The sequence below is a fragment of the Lonchura striata genome, unplaced genomic scaffold (assembly GCF_046129695.1).
Source record: "Lonchura striata isolate bLonStr1 unplaced genomic scaffold, bLonStr1.mat Scaffold_132, whole genome shotgun sequence".
Classification (NCBI taxonomy): domain Eukaryota; kingdom Metazoa; phylum Chordata; class Aves; order Passeriformes; family Estrildidae; genus Lonchura; species Lonchura striata.
Genome location: NW_027461093.1, coordinates 214,954 through 234,272, shown reverse-complemented (window position 1 = coordinate 234,272; position 19,319 = coordinate 214,954). Strand labels below are relative to the sequence as shown.

The window sequence follows — 19,319 nt, the reverse complement described above, 5'->3', positions numbered from 1 at the left end:
TCCTGGGTGTACGCTCAGCCAGGCCCTTGTACTGCCCAGGTGAATCCTTTGAAGGCCTTTTTAATAAATCCCCACTTTACTCCTGTAACACTGTCCAGCCTCTGCTCCAGGTGGCCTCTCAAGGCATCAAGGCCTGGCTGGCTGGGCCACCTGGGGGCCACCTGACAGGTCCAGCTGACCTTGGCATGTCCAGGGCTGCTGCTCATCTGCCCCTGGAGCACTGGGGCTTGGTGCTCTCCTTCCTGTGGAAAGAACTGTCCCTCTCCTCCAGGTGACCATGGCCAAAATCTGGATTCCTCTTCTTAGTTTGCTTCTATGCAAAGATTGTTCCCAGATGAAACCTGCCAGGACAGACAGGTCTGGCTGGCTTGGCCACCCAGGGGCCACCTCTCATCTTCCTGTGAAACACTGGGACCCTGTGCTTTTCTTTCTTATGGGGAAAAAGCACCTTTCACATCCAGGCACCCATGGCCAAAGTTGGGAATCTGCCTCCAGGATTCCCTATATCCCAGGATTTCTCCCAGGTGAAAGCTTCCAGGAGAGACAAGTCTGGCTGGCCTTGGTTTCCAAGGAGCTGATTCTTATCTGCCTTTGAAACACTGGGGCTTTGTGCTTTCCTTTCTGATGAAAAGAACTCTTCTTCCTGCCCAGGTGCCCATGGCCAGAACTGAGATTCCACCTTCAAAATTCTGAATATCCAAGGATTTCCCCGAAATGAAAGGTGCCAGGAGAGACAGGTCTGGCTCTCTTGGTCTATGGTGACCACCTCTCATGTCCTTCCAAAACACCTGGGCTCCACGCTTTTCTTTCCTATGGGAAAAAACATCCATCTCGACCAGATGCCCATGGCCAAAGTTTGGAATCCTCCTCCAGAATTCCCTAGGTCCAAGGAATTTTCAGTGACAAAGCTGCCAGGACAAACAGGTCTGGCTAGCCTGGCCTCCCAGGAGCCTTCTCTCTCTGCTTCTGCCCCTGCAACACGGGGGCTCTGGGCTTTCCTTCCTTTGGAAAAGAACCATCCTTCCTAACAATGCAGAAATGGCCGAAATTGGGGTTCCACCTCCCAAATTCCCTATATGCAAGGGTTGCTTTCAGACAAAAAAATACCACAACGGAGAGGTCTGGCTGCCCTTGGCCTCTGATGGTCACCTTTCATTTGCCCCTGAAACACCGGTGTTCCGTCCTTGCCTTCCTATGGAAAAGAACCGTCCTTCACCTCCAGGCAGCCAGGTCTGAAACTGGGGTTCCACCTCTAAAATTCCCTATATCCAAGGACAAAATCTGCCAGCACCATCTGATCTGGCTACACTTGGCCTCTGGTGGCTGTGGCTCATCTGCCCCTGGAACGCTGGGGCTGGGTTGTTCCCTTCCTGTGGAGACCATGGTGGCACGGTGAGGACCTGGTGGAACCATGGAGTCCATTGTGACACTCTGGGGCCATGGTGACACCGCGGAGCTCCATGGAACCCAGAGACCACCATGACTCTGTGGGGCCTTGTGGAACCATGGAGACCATTCTGACCCTTCAGGGCCTGGTGTCACCAAGGGGGCATTGTGACACCTCAGGGCCTCCTGGAAGCAAGGGACCATTGGGACACTGTGGGGCTCCATGGAATGAGGGGAACAGGGAACAGGTCTGGCAGGCTTGGCCTCCCAGGGGCCACCTGACAGGTCTGGCTGATCTTGGAATGTCAAGGGCTGCTTCTCATCTGCCCATGAACCACTGGGACCCTGTGCTTTCCTTGCTATGGAAAAGAACTGTCCCTCTTTTCAGACACCCATGGACAAAATTGGTATTTCCCCTCAAAAATTTCCTGTATGCAAGGGTATCTGTCAGTAAAAAACCTTCCAGCCCTGGCTGGCCTTGGCCTCTGATGGTCGCATCTCAGTTGCCTCAGAAGCACTGGGGCTCGGTGCCTTCCTTCCTGCAGAAAAGAACTGACCCTCTTGTGCAGGGGCCATGGCAGGAGCTGGAATGTGGCTGCCAAAATTCCATCTATCCTAGGATTGCTCCCAGACAAAAGATGCCAGGACAGACAGTTCTGCCTGGCCTTGGCCTCTGGTGATATCAGCAGAATGTTTTCCTTTGCAAACACCTTGGACAGGGCCCAGAGATCTCCCAAGCTGGGTTTTGCAAACCTCAAGAACATAACCCATGTATGGAGGCTGATGTGCCTGGGCTCAGCTGTGAAGAGACTGAGGACAGATCAGGAGTGGCCTGGCAGGGCTTGAAGGGTGGATTCCAAAATGGTGGAGCTTTTCTCCATAGTGGGAATCAGGCAGGGAGAGAAATTATGCCACAAATGCAGCTGGGGAAGTCCAGACTGGACACCAGGAGAAGGGAATTTCCCTCCCAGGGCAGGGCTGTGGTGCAACACATCCCCAGCAGGAGCCTGGAGCAGCCCAAGGCTTTGTGTGGCCAGGCAGGGGCAGCAGGAGGCAGAGCTGCCAGCAAAGGAAGGGCCAGCGAGGTGGGGCAGCCGGGGGTGACGACAGCCTGCAGGGACAGAGGCGCAGGGCAGGGACACCGTGGGACAGCCTGGGCTGCAGAGGGCTCAGGGATGTGCAGCAGCTGCAAGGCCCTGACAGAGCCAACCTGTGCAGCCCTTTGGCCATGGCTGCTGGCCCTGGGCCTGAGGCCACGAGGGGACAAGTGACCCTTGCAGCCCTGGGGCCTCAGTGCCTCCTTGTCCCTGCTCAGCAGCCTGGCAGGGGCCGCCCCATGGTCCTGCCCTTGGCACTGCACATCCCCACATGCCAGTGCCCATCCCGGGAAGAGCCCTGAGCAATGAGGGAGGGACAGGATCTGCCTTGCCAGGGGCTGGGGCTCAGGCCTGGGCCCTTTGCATTCCTGCAACACATCAAGGTTTGCTCAGCACCAGAGACACCTTTCCCTTGCTTGTCTCCAGCTGTCATCACTGTCTCCAGTATTTTGCTCTGACTGGAACCTGGGGACACTTTCTCAGTCCTGTCCCTCAGTGGGACCCATGTGTGAGAACCCCGGGTTTGGTTTGGGGTCTCATATGGTGGTAAAGCTTCTCCTCCAACCTGTGTTCCCAAAGAAAAACTCCGCAGCCTCTTCTTGGTCGGTCTCAAGAGGATTTATTGCTAGTTATCTAACAGATTAGGTTCTCGGGCTGCGGCCCTTTGGTCAGCGGCCCAGGCAGAGACGCACACACTCCTGACACCCTCACTGTCTGGTGTCTTCTTCTTCTCTCTCTCCGCTCAGGGCTGCTGGTATCTTTTATAAGATATATTACATATAACATGTTTACAATTATTCCCCAATACCTATTACCTACGTTACCAAGTGTTTTTCTATTCTAAACCAATCTATGAGTGCCAACATCACCAAGAACATGGAGGTAAGGAAGAAGAAAGAAGAAGGATGGGTTCAGCCCACTTTCCTCCATCTTAGAACTTCTGACCCCCATGTACAAAGTAAAAACCCCCCTCTACATGCACTAAAACCCCCCTGTACTCTACCAAAATTTTTTCCCTCTACTTTGTGACTGCATTTACTATTCTATCTAGCATTTTGTGACTGCTTGTTCCACCTTCAAAGTTGGTAATTCATGCCATGGTTCAAACTCAAAATCACAGCTAAATCCAGCTGCCTGCCGGGTCCAGACTGCGTCTGACCACGGCCTGGAACCTCTAAAAATGTCTGAGAGACATTTTGAGTTCCCACATCTCCCCTCCCTGTTTGAACCAAAAACACCTGCTTTGCCACTTTGTTCAAGGCCCTTCGAATACACATGAAAATGCATGGCATGACAAGCAGAAGAACTACAAGCCCTATAAGAATGTAAGATATTAGTTTCAAAATTTCTTTCCACACTAGTGAGAGATCAAAAAGGTTAAAGAAATCATCCCACCAGGACCCTGTTACTTTTTTCAACTTGGTGATACTACTTTCTATTTGTTTTATATTTTCATGAATGGATTTTGAATGATCGGACAAATTCATGCAGCACATCCCCTCAAATTCTTCACATCCATGCCCATATGACAGCAGCAAATAATCAATTGCCGCTCTGTTTTGAAGCACTGCCTGTCTTGCACTGCTGATGTCTGTTAACATGTCACTCAGTGCAGATGAAATGGCACAACTGTGTTTACTCAACCAGCAAGCTATGTGGTCCAATTGTGTCAAGGCCACCCCCGATGCTGTTTGGGGTGAGAAAATTGCAACTGCAATTCTCTGAGCCTTGTCCCAGGTATAAACATCATCATCACAATTCGGACTATATTGATCAAGAGATCTTTTTTCCCCTGCGTGTCTGTTCCTTTAAAGTTTTCAAATCAGGCGTTATCAATGAGAGCTCCCCAATGCTGCATGGACTGCCCTTGATTTTTGCAGGGATAGCAGGCCAAACTCTTTCCCCGCAAATCAAAAACACTCCCTTTGGTAAAGTGACTGGGTGTTGAAGGGATGCTTTTCTTGTCACCCTGGTGTAATTGCACCAGGATGATGCATTTTTATAAAAAGACTGATTCGAAGTGACATCTATTGTGTGATTATCTGTCTTTGCCACTCCCACTGGATTAAATTTGATACAGTATTTCATTTTTGTTGACCCAAAAATGTCTAACTCTGGGGGTTCCAGGTGAGCCACAGGAAGGTATTGTGTCCAAACATGCCACCCTTCCACAGGATCCGAAAAGGTTTTCAAAACCTTTGGAGGGATATTTTTTGGAATTGGCCACTCCTTCACTGGCACACCTACCAAACATGTTGAAAATGGTTTCCCTGGCTTTGAATGAGTCAGACAAATACTGTCCAGACCCGCTGCCTTTGCCAAAGTTTCCCACACATTTTCCCTCAGTTGTTTCATGGGAAAGTCTGTCTCATTGTCCAAAGCAACAGACAAGAGAATGAGACACATGAACACTGCCTGTCTAAACTCCATGTCCATGTCCCCAACCTCTGTGAAAAACCCCTCAATGCAGCAATGTTCAAATGACACTTAATTTCCCTGAAAAAACCCCAAGTCTCTGAATAATCAATCGTTGTCCGACGAGACGTCTGCAGCGTCGTTGTCTGCCTCCGTCTGCGTGCTCTCTTCTTTGCTCCTCGAGTCCGCGTCCACCTGCGTCTGCACCCGAAAAGGTTTCATGTAACTCGCCGACACCCACTTCGGTCCTCGCTCTGTGGAAACACAAGCGAAACCCTTGCCCCAAGTTATTAATGTAAATGAACCTTCAATTTGTCCTGATTCTGGATTTCTGATCAAAACCAAAGGATTTTCCCTTTACTTTGCTTGTGCACTGTTTGTAAAATGCCTGACAATTGGTGGTGTGGGCTCTGAGAAAGAACCATTTAAAAAATTCAATACATACAGAGCTTTGTTCAGCTGCATATAAGGTGTTGAGCCTGCCTCTCCCCTTTTCTGTTTATCCAAAAGGAATTTCAGGGTGTGATGTGTTCTTTCAATGATTGCTTGACCTGAGGGAGAATAAGGAATACCAAAAATGTGCTTCACTCCCCATTTTTTCAGAAATTTGTCAAGCACCTTGCCTGTATAAGTTGGACCATTATCTGTTTTTATTTCTTGTGGCATCCCGAGTGATGCAAATGCTTGTAAAAAGTGTCTGCAGGCATGTTCTGCGGTTTCCCCTGTATGTAATGATGCAAAAATCGCCCCTGAAAATGTGTCAGCTGAGACATGGATATTTTTGAGCCTCCCAAAAGATGGGTATTTAGTGACATCAGCTTGCCAGAGCTGAAGACTCTGCAATCCCCTTGGATTGACAGCTCCTGTAGACGCAGGAGGCTGCACAAGCTGACAGTCTGGACAAGCATTGATGATCTCCCTCGCCTGACTTTTGGAGAGGCAAAAGGATTCCATCAATGCCTGTGCATTCTGATGGAAAAAAGCATGGCTCAATTTTGCCTGCTCAAAAATATCCGGCAATGTCTGAGATATGGTCATTGTAAGTCTGTCTGCTTGAGCATTTCCCTCTGCTAAGAACCCTGGGAGTGATGAGTGTGCCCTGATATGTGTAACAAAATATTCATGTTCTCTATTTTCCAGAATTGTCCTCATGCATGACAAATATGAATTTAAAATTTCATTGTCAGTGTGTTTCAAAAGTGATCCCTCTAGCCGTTTGACCACATTTGCAACATATGCTGAATCTGTGACCAGATTGAGAGGTTCCTGAAACAATTGAAAAACCCTGGCCACTGCTGCCAATTCCACAATTTGTGGTGAACCCTGTACCATTTTTATGTCTGATTTCCACTCCCCTGTTTTTGAATTTTGCCATGTAACTACTGATTTGTGAGTTTTTCCCGAACCATCAGTGAATACTGTCACCCCATCCACTGGTTCCTGGCTTATTTTTGGCTTTTCCCTGAAACTTACTTTCGCATTCAGCATCCTGTGAGCTGGAAAATTAACTGTACAAATTCCCGGATAACCTAACAAAGCAATTGCAAAATCCTGTGATTTCTGCATCGCCCATTCAAAATACACTTTTTTCAAAGGAACATGAATAACTGAGAAATCTCTGCCTGACATTGTCAGCAACCTGGTTCTCGCCTTAATAATAATCTGTGCTACCATTTCTAGATCTGTGAGAATTGTTTTTGAGGGCCTGTAAGCTAAGAAAACCCATTCTATCAACAAAAGAGGGTCCATTTGAGACAAATCCCATTGAAAAATCAACCCATATAACTGTGCTGTTTCCCCCAACACTGCTAAATGAAAAGGCAATGATTCTACAAAGTGATGTGCTTGTCTCTGCTGAATCATGTCTGTGATCTTTTCAAGGTCTCTTTTTGCTTCAGGCATCAGAGTTCTGGGAGATTTGATGTTATTGTCCCCTCTCAAAAGGTCGAGCAACGACGAGATGTCATCATTGGTGATTCCCAGGATCGGTCTCATCCAGTTATCTCCCCCAAAAGCTGTTGCAAGTCCTGGAGATTGGTGACCTTTGTGTTGACTTTCAGTTTCTGTGGCCTTATTGTTTGTTTTGTGATCTTCCATCCCAGGTATTTCCAAGGTGCAATTTCCTGTATTTTTGGTGTACTAATTTCCAGTCCTGATTTTTGCACCTGCACAATCACACAGTCATGAACCTCTTGCACCTCCTGTTTTGTTGGTGCTGCAATGAGAAAATCATCCATATAATGGATAATTTTTGGTTTTGGATGTTTTTCTCGTGCTGGATGCAAAGCTTGGGCCACGTACCATTGGCAAATGCTTGGAGAATTTTTGAGTCCCTGAGGAAGAACCGTCCAGTGGTATCTCTGCAAAGGTTCTTCTCTGTTGATGCTTGGGACAGAAAATGCAAAGCGTGGAGCATCATCTGGATGAAGTGGAATGCTGAAAAAACAGTCCTTGAGATCAATGATCACAAGCGACCAGTCCCTCTGGATCATCGAGAGAGATGGAAGCCCAAGCTGCAGTGGCCCCATGTCCTGATGACCTCGTTGATTTTCCTGAGATCATAAAGCAGTCTCCAAGACCCTGAAGTTTTCTTGTGAATGACAAACACTGGGGAATTCCATGGGCTGTCTGTTGGTTTGATGTGTCCCTTCTGCAGCTGTTCCTGGACCAACTTTTTCAATGCACTCAATTTTTTCCGCTCCAGGGGCCACTGATCCACCCAAACAGGATCATTTGTTTTCCAGGTCAGTTTCAAAGTGCCACAGTGACCCCTGTTAAAAATCCAATTCTAATTCCAGTCCCCATTGTGCCAAAAGGTCCCTTCCCCATACTGTGATGGGCTTTTGCACGATGAAAGGACGGATAACTGCTGTCTTTTTTCCTGGGCCTGTGACAACAATTGCGTTCTCACTCTGCATGCAGAGGGAACTCCCCCCTATGCCTGTGAGAGAACCCAAAGGTGCAACCAAGTCCCATTCCCAAGGCCAAAAAATGTATGAAATAACTGTAACATCCGCTCCTGTGTCAAGCATCCCTGTAATAGCAATTGTCTTCTCGTTACAAGTCAACTGACAAGTAACAATGGGCCGATCCCGGCTCAAATGTTTCACCCAAGATGCATGCACCTCTGCTTGATCACCAGGAAAAGAGTCACGTTTGTTGAACACCGGCATGGCTTGCCTTTCTGGGTGAGATGGCAAAGCCATGGCTCGAGCAGTCGGTGTGTTTTATGGAATTGTCAGAGGTGGTCGCAAGGCTTTTGCCGTGACCATCAACTCCTCATTACGGTTTGCTGAAATCAAAGATGGATAAACAACAAGTCCAAGGATACTGCTCCTGTCCCTGGCCATTATTAAAAAGTCCTGCCTTTTCCAAGAAGTCCCTGTGACACCTGTAGGTATCACTGCATGGCTATTGTCCAAAAGACACGTCAACTTGGAGGTTTCCAAGATGCATTGGAATCTGGGTGGTACCAAGTCTGGGTCACTGGGGATTTTGGAGATTGCTCTGCTGAGGGTTTCTGTTTGTTGCTCCCCGAGGATTGTTCCTGCTGGTTCTGTGTCACTGCCAGGATTTGTGTCTGAGAGCGCTAGCGTTGATTCGCGCTTTTTCCCGTTTCCCGGAATAGGAAGAAGTTTCCCATCCATATCTGTCTGTGAGTGACACTCACTTGTGAGATGTTTCCCTCTCGTGCATCGAGGGCAAAGGTCTGGTGGTTTGTTGGGCTTTGCAAGTTGTGGGCAGTTCCTTTTAATATGTCCTTGTGCCCCACACCCAAAGCACTGTCTCTCTGCATTGGAGTTGCCCTTTGTATAATTTGCAAGAGCTTCCCTAACACGTTTTTCAATTTGATCCCCCAAGTGTTCCTCCATGATGGAAGCAACATGTTGTGGTGTCCCCACCTTGCTGCAAGCCTCGATCATGTCTGCCAAGGTGGCCTGGTGAGGCATCATGCTGATGATCCGTCTGCACTCCGGATTGGCATTGGAGAACGCAAGGCTTTTGACCAGGTGTGGTTTCGCTCCCTCCTCGCTCACCTGCCACTCCACCGCCTGAGAAAGACGATCCACGAATGAAGAAAACGGCTCCAAAGGACCCTGTTTGATCTCGGAGTAGATGGTGTCCTGGACCCCCACTGGAGCAATCTGAAGAATTGCCCTCCGTGCTGCCTCTTTGATGTCGCTGAGCACGTGACGCGGGAGCCTCACCGCCTGTTGAGTTAGACCGTCCTCAGGAGGATCACCAGCAAGCTGCACCATGGTGAGGTTTGCATTCGGCCCGCCCTGGTATCTGGCTCTCAGCTCCTCCAGGGATCTCCTCCACACCTTCTGCCACACAAGAGCTTGGGTGTCTGTAAGAACTGATGTTGCAAGATATTTAGGATCGTATGGTGTTAAATCATACATGCCAAAAATGCTTTTTAACATCTGCTTGAAATATGGTGATGACAACCCATTGTCCCGAATGGCCTTAGCTAAATCTTTGATTGCTCCACGGTCCAGGCGTTCCCATCTCGGGTTTTGGCCCTGAGCGTCATAGCTCACCGGCATTATTATGTTTCCCGAGCCCTGCAATAAACCTTTCTCTTTCTCCAACTCTGCTCGAATGTCCTGCCAGTCCACTTTTGCGCTCTGCAAAGCTGTAAATTCAGTGGGTACTTGCCTGTAGAGTGGAGTCATCTGTTGTGGCTGCAGCTCTGGTGCAGCAGCACTCACCGATACCAACGGCGTCTGCAGCATCTGCGAAGATGAAGGCTGGAAGTCTCTGGAGAAAAGTGAAGCATCTGCTGTGGAGGAGAACACACGACTGCCTTGCATTATTTGGAAAATTTTTGGAAGATGAACCAACAGTTCTGGCTGTGACTCCAAGGCTGTGCTTCAATATCGTAAAAGAAATTCAACAACCCCCTTTGATATTAAAATTGACTCTCCCTGCCCCGAAAGTTTGGCAGACCTTGTTTTTGGAATTGTTCAAGCTGGGACACCTTTCAAAGCGGTGATGCGTATCGTTTCATCCCGTTGCTGCACCTCAGCAGAAGTGTCCTGAGTCCCGCACTGTTCCGGTGTCAGTGGAGGTTCCTGCTGCCGTGCAGATGTGACCTTTTTCACCCTGGAGTTTTTCTTATAAGAAACTGGAAAAAAGTCCTGCAATGTCACAGTCCCACCACTGGGTGGCGCAGTGCCTTGACCGGACAAGTTCTGCGAAGCCTGTTGCAATGTTGTGGTTCCGCCGCTAGATGGCGCTGCCGCCTGACCAGCTGAGGTCAGAACCGCACTCTGCTCTTCAATCTGCACTTCCGATAAACATTTGAGCATTTCTTCTGACAATTGATTTACATTTGCAAATCCCGCACTAATTCCCGATAAACCTTTGAGCATTTCTCCTAACAACTGATTCACGTTTGCAATCCTTGCAGTTGGTAAAACTGACTCTCGTTGCAATAACTGTTCTAATTTGGTCATGTCAGAAGCCGACAGGGATTGGCCGTGGGCTTGGGCTGTCTGTTGCCATGGGAACTGTGATGGAATGGTGCCCTGAGGAATGTTTACATCCTGGCCACACCCCATCCCTGCCTGCGTCATCTCAGGGGAGTGAACACTCCTGCTCCGACCCTGGCTATGCTTTGGCCTCGCTCCGCCCCGCACCGCCTCCGAATCAGAGCCACTGCCATCCCCCCCAAGGCTGACGTAGCCACCCTCCTGTTCCCATTCTGGCCCCGATGTCTCCGTCTTGCTTTGCCCGTCTCCTGGCTCTGTGCCAGCACCCACAGCCCGCGCGCGCCGGCTCCGCCCCTGTGTGCCTGTCCCGCGCGTTCGAAATGTGAGAAATCCCCTCCACCCGTGGCTGTCGGGTTTTGCTCAACCTTCACACACGTGCCCGCCGCCTGAGCTGCAGTGAGGAACGCCTCCCGCTGTCCCTCTGCCGCTTCCTCAGCAGCCCTGGCTGCCGCGGTCAGGGAGCCAAGTTCCCGCGCCCTTTGGGCGGCCGCTTCTGTGGCCTCACGGATTCTCGACATTGAACGCGTCCCCGGGCGCTCCGAGCGTACCACCGCCGCACTCGCACCCTCCGCTTTCGCCCCGATCCGTCCCGCCCCCGCCGCTCTCCCCGGCCTCGCTTTCTGCGCGGGCTGTTTTGAACTCCCAGCCTGCGCAGATGTGGAGGCGCTTTCCTCTCCCTCCTCCCCCTGCTCTGCACTCACGTTCGCACCTTCCCCCACCGGAGCCGCCACCGCTGCCATCCCTGCCATGAGTTTGGACTTGGGCAATGTCTTCCTCCCACGGAGGGTCGCGGCTGTGCCTGGCTCGCCCGCCTCTGTCTGGGGAATTTCTGCATCGGAGGAGCTTAGGGACTCTTGGGAAACAGGAACAGTGAGAACCCGGGGACACGGGACGCGATGGGGTATCATCTCCCTGATTTTCCACAGGAAGCAATCGTGCCTGTCCTGTGTCTGTGGTGAGAGGGGCTGCCCCAAGCTGCTGGCCGGACTGTCCCCCGCCCTGTTTGTCACCAGGAGCCGTAGCTGCCTGGCTTGAGCTGCCGCGTTGTGAGAGTGACTCTAAAACTGTTCTTGCTGAAGATAAAAGTTTTGCGGCAAGCTTATTATTTTTTATAGCCTGATAATATAATTGCTTGTTAATTTCCTGCCAAAAATTTGGCTCATACAATAAATCTGGATATGAGTGTGGGAAGTTACACCTCACCCATAATAATAAATCTTTCAGCTCCTTTTGAGCAATCTCTACCGGATGGGCAGAGATGATGCCCTGGAAGGCAGATACTATTTCTTTTTCCTCTTGGGAGAATTCCCCCCCCATGTTCTTAATTTTGACTGTTCTCACCAAAAGCTGTGTCGGCTCGAGGTCAGTCCGGAGATGGCACTGATCACCGTCCAGCAGGTCACAGGTGAGAGATCCCAGGCGCGCTTCTGGGTCGTCTCCTCCCTGGAAAGTCCCCGAGACGAGTTGTTTCAGTGAAGGTCAGGTTCTTATCTCGAGCTGTCCGCTCCCTCTCATCTTGGAATTTACGGCGAGTGTGTGCTCTGCTCTTCTCTTTTTTTTCTTCTCCGCTGATGCAGGTTGGAGGTTGTTTGATGCTTCTTTTCGGACTTCTTGCTGATGCCCGCACAGGGATGCCAGATGTGAGAACCCCGGGTTTGGTTTGGGGTCTCATATGGTGGTAAAGCTTCTCCTCCAACCCGTGCGTCCAAAGAAAAACTCCGCAGCCTCTTGTTGTTCGGTCTCAAGATGATTTATTGCTAGTTATCTAACAGATTAGGTTCTCGGGCTGCGGCCCTTTGGTCAGCGGCCCAGGCAGAGAGGCACACACTCCTGACACCCTCACTGTCTGGTGTCTTCTTCTTCTCTCTCCTCGCCCAGGGCTGCTGCTATCTTTTATAAGATATATTACGCATAGCATGTTTACAATTATTCCCCAATACCTATTACCTACGTTGCCAAGTGTTTTTCTATTCTAAACCAATCTGTGAGTGCCAACATCACCAAGAACATGGAGGTAAGGAAGAAGAAAGAAGAAGGATGGGTCCAGCCCACTTTCCTCCATCTTAGAACTTCTGTCCCCCATGTACAAAGTAAAAACCCCCCTCTACATGCACTAAAACCCCCCTGTACACTACCAAAAAATTTTTCCCTCTACTTTGTGACTGCATTTACTACACTATCTAGCATTTTGTGACTGCTTGTTCCACCTTCAAAGTTGGTAATTCATTCCATGGTTCAAACTCGAAATCACAGCTAAATCCAGCTGCCTGCTGGGGTCCAGACTGCGTCTGACCATGGCCTGGAACCTCTAAAAATGTCTGAGAGACATTTTGAGTTCCCACACCCTGAGATCCCCTCATGGGTACAGCCGGGGATATCCTTGCTGTGCCCTTCCCAGCTCTGAGCTGCCCTCCTGGGTGCAGATCTGTGCCAGAGCCAATAAGAGTTTCCTGAATGTCCCACAAGGAAATGCAGAGCTGCCACAGCTGAGGAAATGCCTCTGGGTTGGCCAGGGGAGCCGTGAGTGTCTGTCCTTGGCAGAAGTGGGTGCTGAGACTTTGCCCAGAGACTTTTGGAGAGGGTGAGACACTCAGGGATCCCTCAGCTCTGGGCAGGATCTGGTTTATCCCAGGGTGGCCCAGAAGCCTGATTATGCTCTGATTGCAGCCAAAGGTTTTTCCAGAGCAGGAACAAGAGTGGCTGAGTCCCAGCAGGACAGGCTACAGCAAATGGCCCAGGTTTGGCTCCAAACAGCCTCTCCTGACTTGTCCCTGTCCTTTCTCCATGACCAGGTGCCCATGTGCAGCCACAGCAAATGTCCAACAGCAGCTCCATCAGCCACTTCCTCCTGCTGGCACTGGCAGACACGCGGCAGCTGCAGCTCCTGCACTTCTGCCTCTTCCTGGGCATCTCCCTGGCTGCCCTCCTGGGCAACGGCCTCATCATCAGCGCCGTAGCCTGCAGCCACCACCTGCACACGCCCATGTTCTTCTTCCTGCTCAACCTGGCCCTCAGCGACCTGGGCTCCATCTGCACCACTGTCCCCAAAGCCATGCACAATTCCCTCTGGGACACCAGAAACATCTCCTACACAGGATGTGCTGCCCAACTATTTTTTTTTACCTTCTTCATCTCAGGAGAGTTTTGCCTCCTGACTGTCATGTGCTATGACCGCTACGTGTCCATCTGCAAACCCCTGCACTACGGGACCCTCCTGGGCAGCAGAGCTTGTGCCCACATGGCAGCAGCTGCCTGGGCCAGTGCCTTTCTCAATGCTCTCATGCACACAGCCAATACATTTTCCCTGCCCCTCTGCCATGGCAATGCCCTGGGTCAGTTCTTCTGTGAAATCCCAGAAATCCTCAAGATCTCCTGCTCACACTCCAAACTCTGGGAACTTGGGCTTATTGTGCTAAGTGCTCTTCTATATTTTGGCTGTTTTGTGTTCATTGTTTTCTCCTATGTGCAGATCTTCAGGGCTGTGCTGAGGATCCCCTCTGAGCAGGGACGGCACAAAGCCTTTTCCACCTGCCTCCCTCACCTGGCCGTGGTCTCTCTGTTCCTCAGCACTGGCATATTTGCCTACCTGAAGCCCCCCTCCATCTTCTCTCCATCCCTGGATCTGGCCCTGTCAGTTCTGTACTTGGTGGTGCCTCCAGCCCTGAACACCCTCATCTACAGCCTGAGGAACCAGGAGCTCAAGGCTTCAGTGACGAGACTGATGACTGGATGCTTTCAGGAACATTAAACTGCTGCCCAATTTCTGCAAAACACTTGTAATACAAGTAAACTTTGATACTTCTTGTTGTTTTCCTTTTGAGGTTCTTTTGCTTTGTAGTACATTTTAATGTTGTTCACAAAGAAACATCAGGAGCCCCTGTTTGCATTGCACACAGCAGGCGGGAGCACCCCCATGCTGGTGCTGTGGGGACATGAACCTGAGGCAGCACAAATGCCATCAGCCCCTGGGACCAGGAAGGGCTGGGGGACGCCAGGGAAACCACTCAGCTTTGTCCTGGCCTCTGCAGTCAGCCAGAAAGTTTGTTCCCATCAGCTGGGAGTTTCCTGTCCCACTGCAGACGCTGCTGCTCAGAGCCAGGGCTGCCTGGCAGCTATCCCCAAACTGCCCTGAGCATTTCCTTGGCTTCACCTTTGCTTTCTTTACTCTGTCTGATACAATTTCTTCCTGTTGCCCACCCCTGTTCCCTCCCCTGCAAACAGTCCATCTGTGTTTTTCCCTTTCTTCTCTGGCCCCACTCCCCATTGCAGTTCCTGACTTGGCACCATGGGAACATCCCTTGGGGAGCAGGATCATCCCACAAGTGCTGCAGGAATTGTCTGCAGGCTCCTACAGTGCCTGGTGCTGCTCCCTTGCCAGAGGCACCCCAGGCCAGGGCGGCACATCTGGGCTGCTGTGTCTGGCTGTGGGGCTTCCTGTTCTGGGAAGGAGGAGCTGCAGAGGATCTGCAGGACTGACAGGATGGGCTTTGGTGCTCTGAGGAGAATCTGAGAGATCTGGGCTGCTGGAGCTTCTGGAAAGGAGGCCCAGGGCTCCTTCTGCAACTGCTCCTAGGGTGGTCTCAGGGAATCACAGAATCAGCAAGGCTGGAAAAGTCCTTGGAGATCATCAAGTCCAACCTGTGCCCTGACACCTCCTTGACTCCCATGGGCCTCCTTTTCTCCAGATCAACAACCCCAGCTCCCTCAGCCACTCCTCACAGGACTTGCGTTCCAGACCCCCCATCAGCCTTGTTGCCCTTGTCTGGACACACTCGAGCCCCTCCATGTCCTTCCTAAATTGGGGGTCCAGAACCAGACACAGCACTCAAGGTGCTGCCCAACCACTGCCCAGCTCAGGGGAAGAATCACTGCCCTGCTCCTGCTGGCCACACCATTCCTGATCCAGGCCAGGAGCCATTGGCCTTCTTGGCCATCTGGGCACACTGCTGGCTCATGTCCAGCCTGCTGTCCATCAGTCCCTGCAGGTCCCTTTCTGCCTGGCTGCTGTCCAGCCCCTCTGTCCCCAGCCTGTAGCACTGCAGGGGTTGTTGTGGCCAAAGTGCAGGACCCGACACTTGGACTTGTTAAACCTCACCTTGTTGGATTTGGGCCCTGGATCCAGCCTGTTCAGGGCCCTGTGCAAAGCTCTCCTACCCTCCAGGAGATCAACATTCCCAGACAACTTGGTGTCCCCAGGGTTTCAGGAGGCCCCAGAGTGTCCCAATGGTCTCCATGATTCCATGAGGCCTCCCAGTGCCACAATGTCCCTTTGGTTCCATGGGACCCCTTGGTGTCACAAAGTCCCTTGGATCCTTGGGCCCTGCAGTGTCACAATGTCACCGTGGTCCCCAAGGCCCTGCAGTGTCACAGTGGATCCTTGGTTCCATTAAGTCTGGCAGGGCAGCAATGCTCTCCTTGGTCCCACAGTGTCACAATGGCCTCTTGGTCCCAAGGGCCACCACGGTGTCAAACATGTTTCCTGCATTCCGTGAGTTCCTGAGGGGCAGCACTGGCCCCTCGGTTCCATAGGGCCCTGCAGGGTCACAATGGCCCCATCATGACACGAGGTCTTGCTCTGTCAAAAAGCTCTGCATGGTTCCACAAGGCCCTGCAGGGTCACAGTGGCCTCTTGGTTCCATGAAGCCTCAGAGTGCCACAAGGAATTCCTTGGTGCTGCAGTGTCCTAGACACTTCCTAAATTGAGGACCCCAGAACTGGACCCAGCACTCGAGGTGCTGCCCAACCAGTGCCCAGCACAGGTGAAATGCGGATGAAAAATAAAAACCCCACAATTACAGTAAAGATTTGTAGGGAATGGTATGTTTATTTACAGCGCTGGACACATGTAGGGATTTATTGCCCTTCAATGGACATGCGCCCCCCTGAGAAGTCCCAAACCTTTTTTATTACTCTTAATTAATTTCCATAGGCATAGAATTTCACAATAGGTTCATGCATATTCATTCTCATGATTTCATGTTACACTTAGAGCTAGTTACACTTGTTTCTGTCAGAAAGTACAGAAAGAACTCCTGGGTCACTCTGTGTGGTCTGTTTAAAGGCCCAAGGAGTCTTTCTTATCTCTTTTTAGTGTGGAAATTTGCATTCTTTCTCTTTAGCTGGGGCAACTTTCCTAGTGCTGCAGTTACCAGACTAAACAGCTTATTTCACTTATGTTAACAAGGTCAAAGGAGCACATTTCACCTAAATCCAAATGGATTTCTACCCTGTTAAATTTTCACTCTGTCTCACAGCTGAAGAATCACTGCCCTGGTCCTTCTGGCCACAACATTCCTGATGCATAGGAGTGCCAGGGGCTGGATGAGGGAAATGGTGGGGGAAGGGTAGGGACAAAGTGTTATTGATTGTCAGCCATGATGGATCATGATTTTCATATGTATTCAGATTGCTTAACAAGGTGTTGGGGGTCAATATCAATTGGATATTGCTGATATCAAGATATAAATAGGAAAAGAAAAGTTAAAAGGACAAAACAATTCTCTCTGCATTGTTTTCAATATAGTCTATCCACTTTGAAGACACTTCTGAAATCTGGTCCTGTCCTGACTGGGCCAAGGGCTACAGCATGAGCGATCTCCTGCTTGATCTGGGTGAAAATTTGTTGCTGCTCAGGGCCCCAGTGGAAATTGTTTTTTTTGTGGGCGACCAGGTAGGGAGGGCTCAAAATCTGGCCATACTTGAGAATGTGCATTCTCCAAAAACCTATGGCACCTAGGAAAGCTTGTGTTTCCTTCTTGGTGGTGGGTAGAGACATCACGGTGATCTTGTTGATGACCTCAGTTGGAATCTGACTCTGTCCATCTTGCCACTTTACCCCAGGAACTGGATCTCTCAGGCAGGACCCTTGACTTTGCTCTTCTTGATGGCAAAGCTGGCTTCCAGCAGAATTTGGATGATCCTCTCTTCTTTCTCAAACACTTCCATTGCCGTGTTCCCCCACACAATGATGCTACTGATGTACTGCAGGTGTTCTGGAGCCTCACCCTTTTCCAGTGCAGCCTGGATCAGTCCATGGCAGATGGTGGGGCTGTGTTTCCACCGCTGGGGCAGTCGGTTCCAGGAGTACTGCAGGCCCCTCCAGGAGAAAGCAAACTGAGGCCTGCATTCTGCTGCCAGAGGAATGGAGAAAAACACGTTAGCAATGTCAGCAGGGGTGTACCACTTTTTCTGCCTTGGACTTCAGCTCGTGCTGGAGTTCCAGCATGTCCAGCACAGCAGCGCTCAGCGGTGCAGTCACTTCATTCAAGCCACAATAGTCCACAGTCAATCTCCATTCTCCTTCAGACATGTGCACAGGCCAGATGGGGCTGTGGAATGGTGAGTGGGCCTTACTGACCACCCCTTGGCTCTCCAGCTCACAGATCATTCTGTGGATGGGGATCACAACATCCCGATCCGTTCAATACTGCCGGCCGTGCACTGCCGAGGTGGCAATTGGCACTTGTTGCTCTTCCACCCTCAGGAGTCCTACTGCAGAGGGGTTCTCTGACAGTCCAGGCAAGGTGTTCAACAGCTTAATGTCCTCTGTCTCTGCAGCAGCTATGCCAAAAGCCCGCCTGAGTCCCTTTGGGTCTCTGTAACATCCGTTCTGGAGGAAGTCTATGCCCAGAACACACGGAGCCTCTGGGCCGGTCACAATGGATGTTTCTGCTGCTCCTTCCCAGCCAGGCTCACCTCGGCTCCCAACAGGGTCAATTGCTGCGATCCCCCTGTCACCCCGGCAATGGAAACAGGTTCTGCCCACACATGTCCCGATGGCATTAGGGTACACTGTGCACCAGTATCAGCTAAGGCTTCATATTTCTGTGGCTCTGATGTGCCAGGCCATCGGATCCACACTGAACAAAAGATCCAGCTTTCCTGTGCCTCTCCCTGGCTTGAGGCAGGGCCCCTCTACCCTGGTAATTATTTCTTTCCAAGGCATACATGGTAGAGGTACTTTAAAGGGGATCTGACAGATCATACTCGGCAGCTCAGTCATGGGAGTTGAGGCTGCCTTCACTTCACTGGAATTCCCTCGGTCAGTGCTTCCCTCCTTGAGCTGACACACCCACGCTGCCAGGACAGAAATGGGTTTCCCATTCCACCTTCCCATGTCTTCCCCATGGTCACGCAGAAAGAACCCCAGGCCAGCCCGTGGGGTGTACCCTCTCTCTCTGGCTGGGGAACGTTGGGCTCTGACTTTGGGGCCTGTGACTCACACTGGGGCAATGTGGGAACTGTTCCTCCTCACCTCCTCCCTCATCTCCCTCAACTCCTCTTTGAGTTCCTTGCCCACAGCAGAGCCATGAGCCTGCACTGGGCCATGGATCATACTCTCACAATTTCTCAGCTGTTGGCAGCAGAGCCCACTGTCTCTCGGCTGTTATCGGCATTAATCGTGGCAGTGAAGGTGGTGTACTGAGATGGCCCCAGCCTTGCCAGACTCCACAGCATTTGCCCTGTGCCCCTGACCTCGTCGGGGTCATTATCATGCTGTCCATCCCTCCCAAAGAGTACCTCCAATGCTGCCACTTCCCTCAGCTGTTGGATCCCTTCCTCAAGGGTTTCCCAGCACGTTCTGTGCTGGTGCTCCTGCATTCTCTCCCTGTGGACAAACCACTCTCTGACACTCATTAAAATCCGCTCCCAGAGGGAAAGAGACCCTGGCTCCCTTACAAAAATCTGATTCATACCTGAGCCTTGGGTTAAAGGTCCCAAATTCCTTGCCTCACCACCATCCAGCTAGACACCTGTACCCATGAGGTCTCAGACTTGAAGCAGTCAGGTTGTATAAGCCTCACGTCTCCGTCGTTCAATGTCCTTGTTACAGAGACTTTTGTACGTCAGGGACTCGTGATGATCACAACCTCTGGCTCCCCTGTGGGTTGTGAGGGCCTTCCCTTATCTGGGTGCTCTGATT

General features: G+C 50.9%; 2 protein-coding genes across 2 annotated transcripts in view; one reads left to right on the top strand and one right to left on the bottom strand.

The window, feature by feature from the left end:
* The window catches only part of LOC110472376 (uncharacterized), a 259,016-nt gene that overhangs the window by 209,015 nt on the left and 30,682 nt on the right, over positions 1-19,319 (bottom strand). The window contains 1 exon segment of the mRNA XM_077790622.1: positions 15,657-15,663. Coding sequence (XP_077646748.1) covers positions 15,657-15,663 — 7 coding nt within the window.
* Positions 13,212-14,144, top strand: LOC144248460 (olfactory receptor 14A16-like). Its single transcript, XM_077790624.1, has one exon. The coding sequence runs from the start codon at positions 13,212-13,214 to the stop codon at positions 14,142-14,144; it is 933 nt and encodes a 310-aa protein (XP_077646750.1).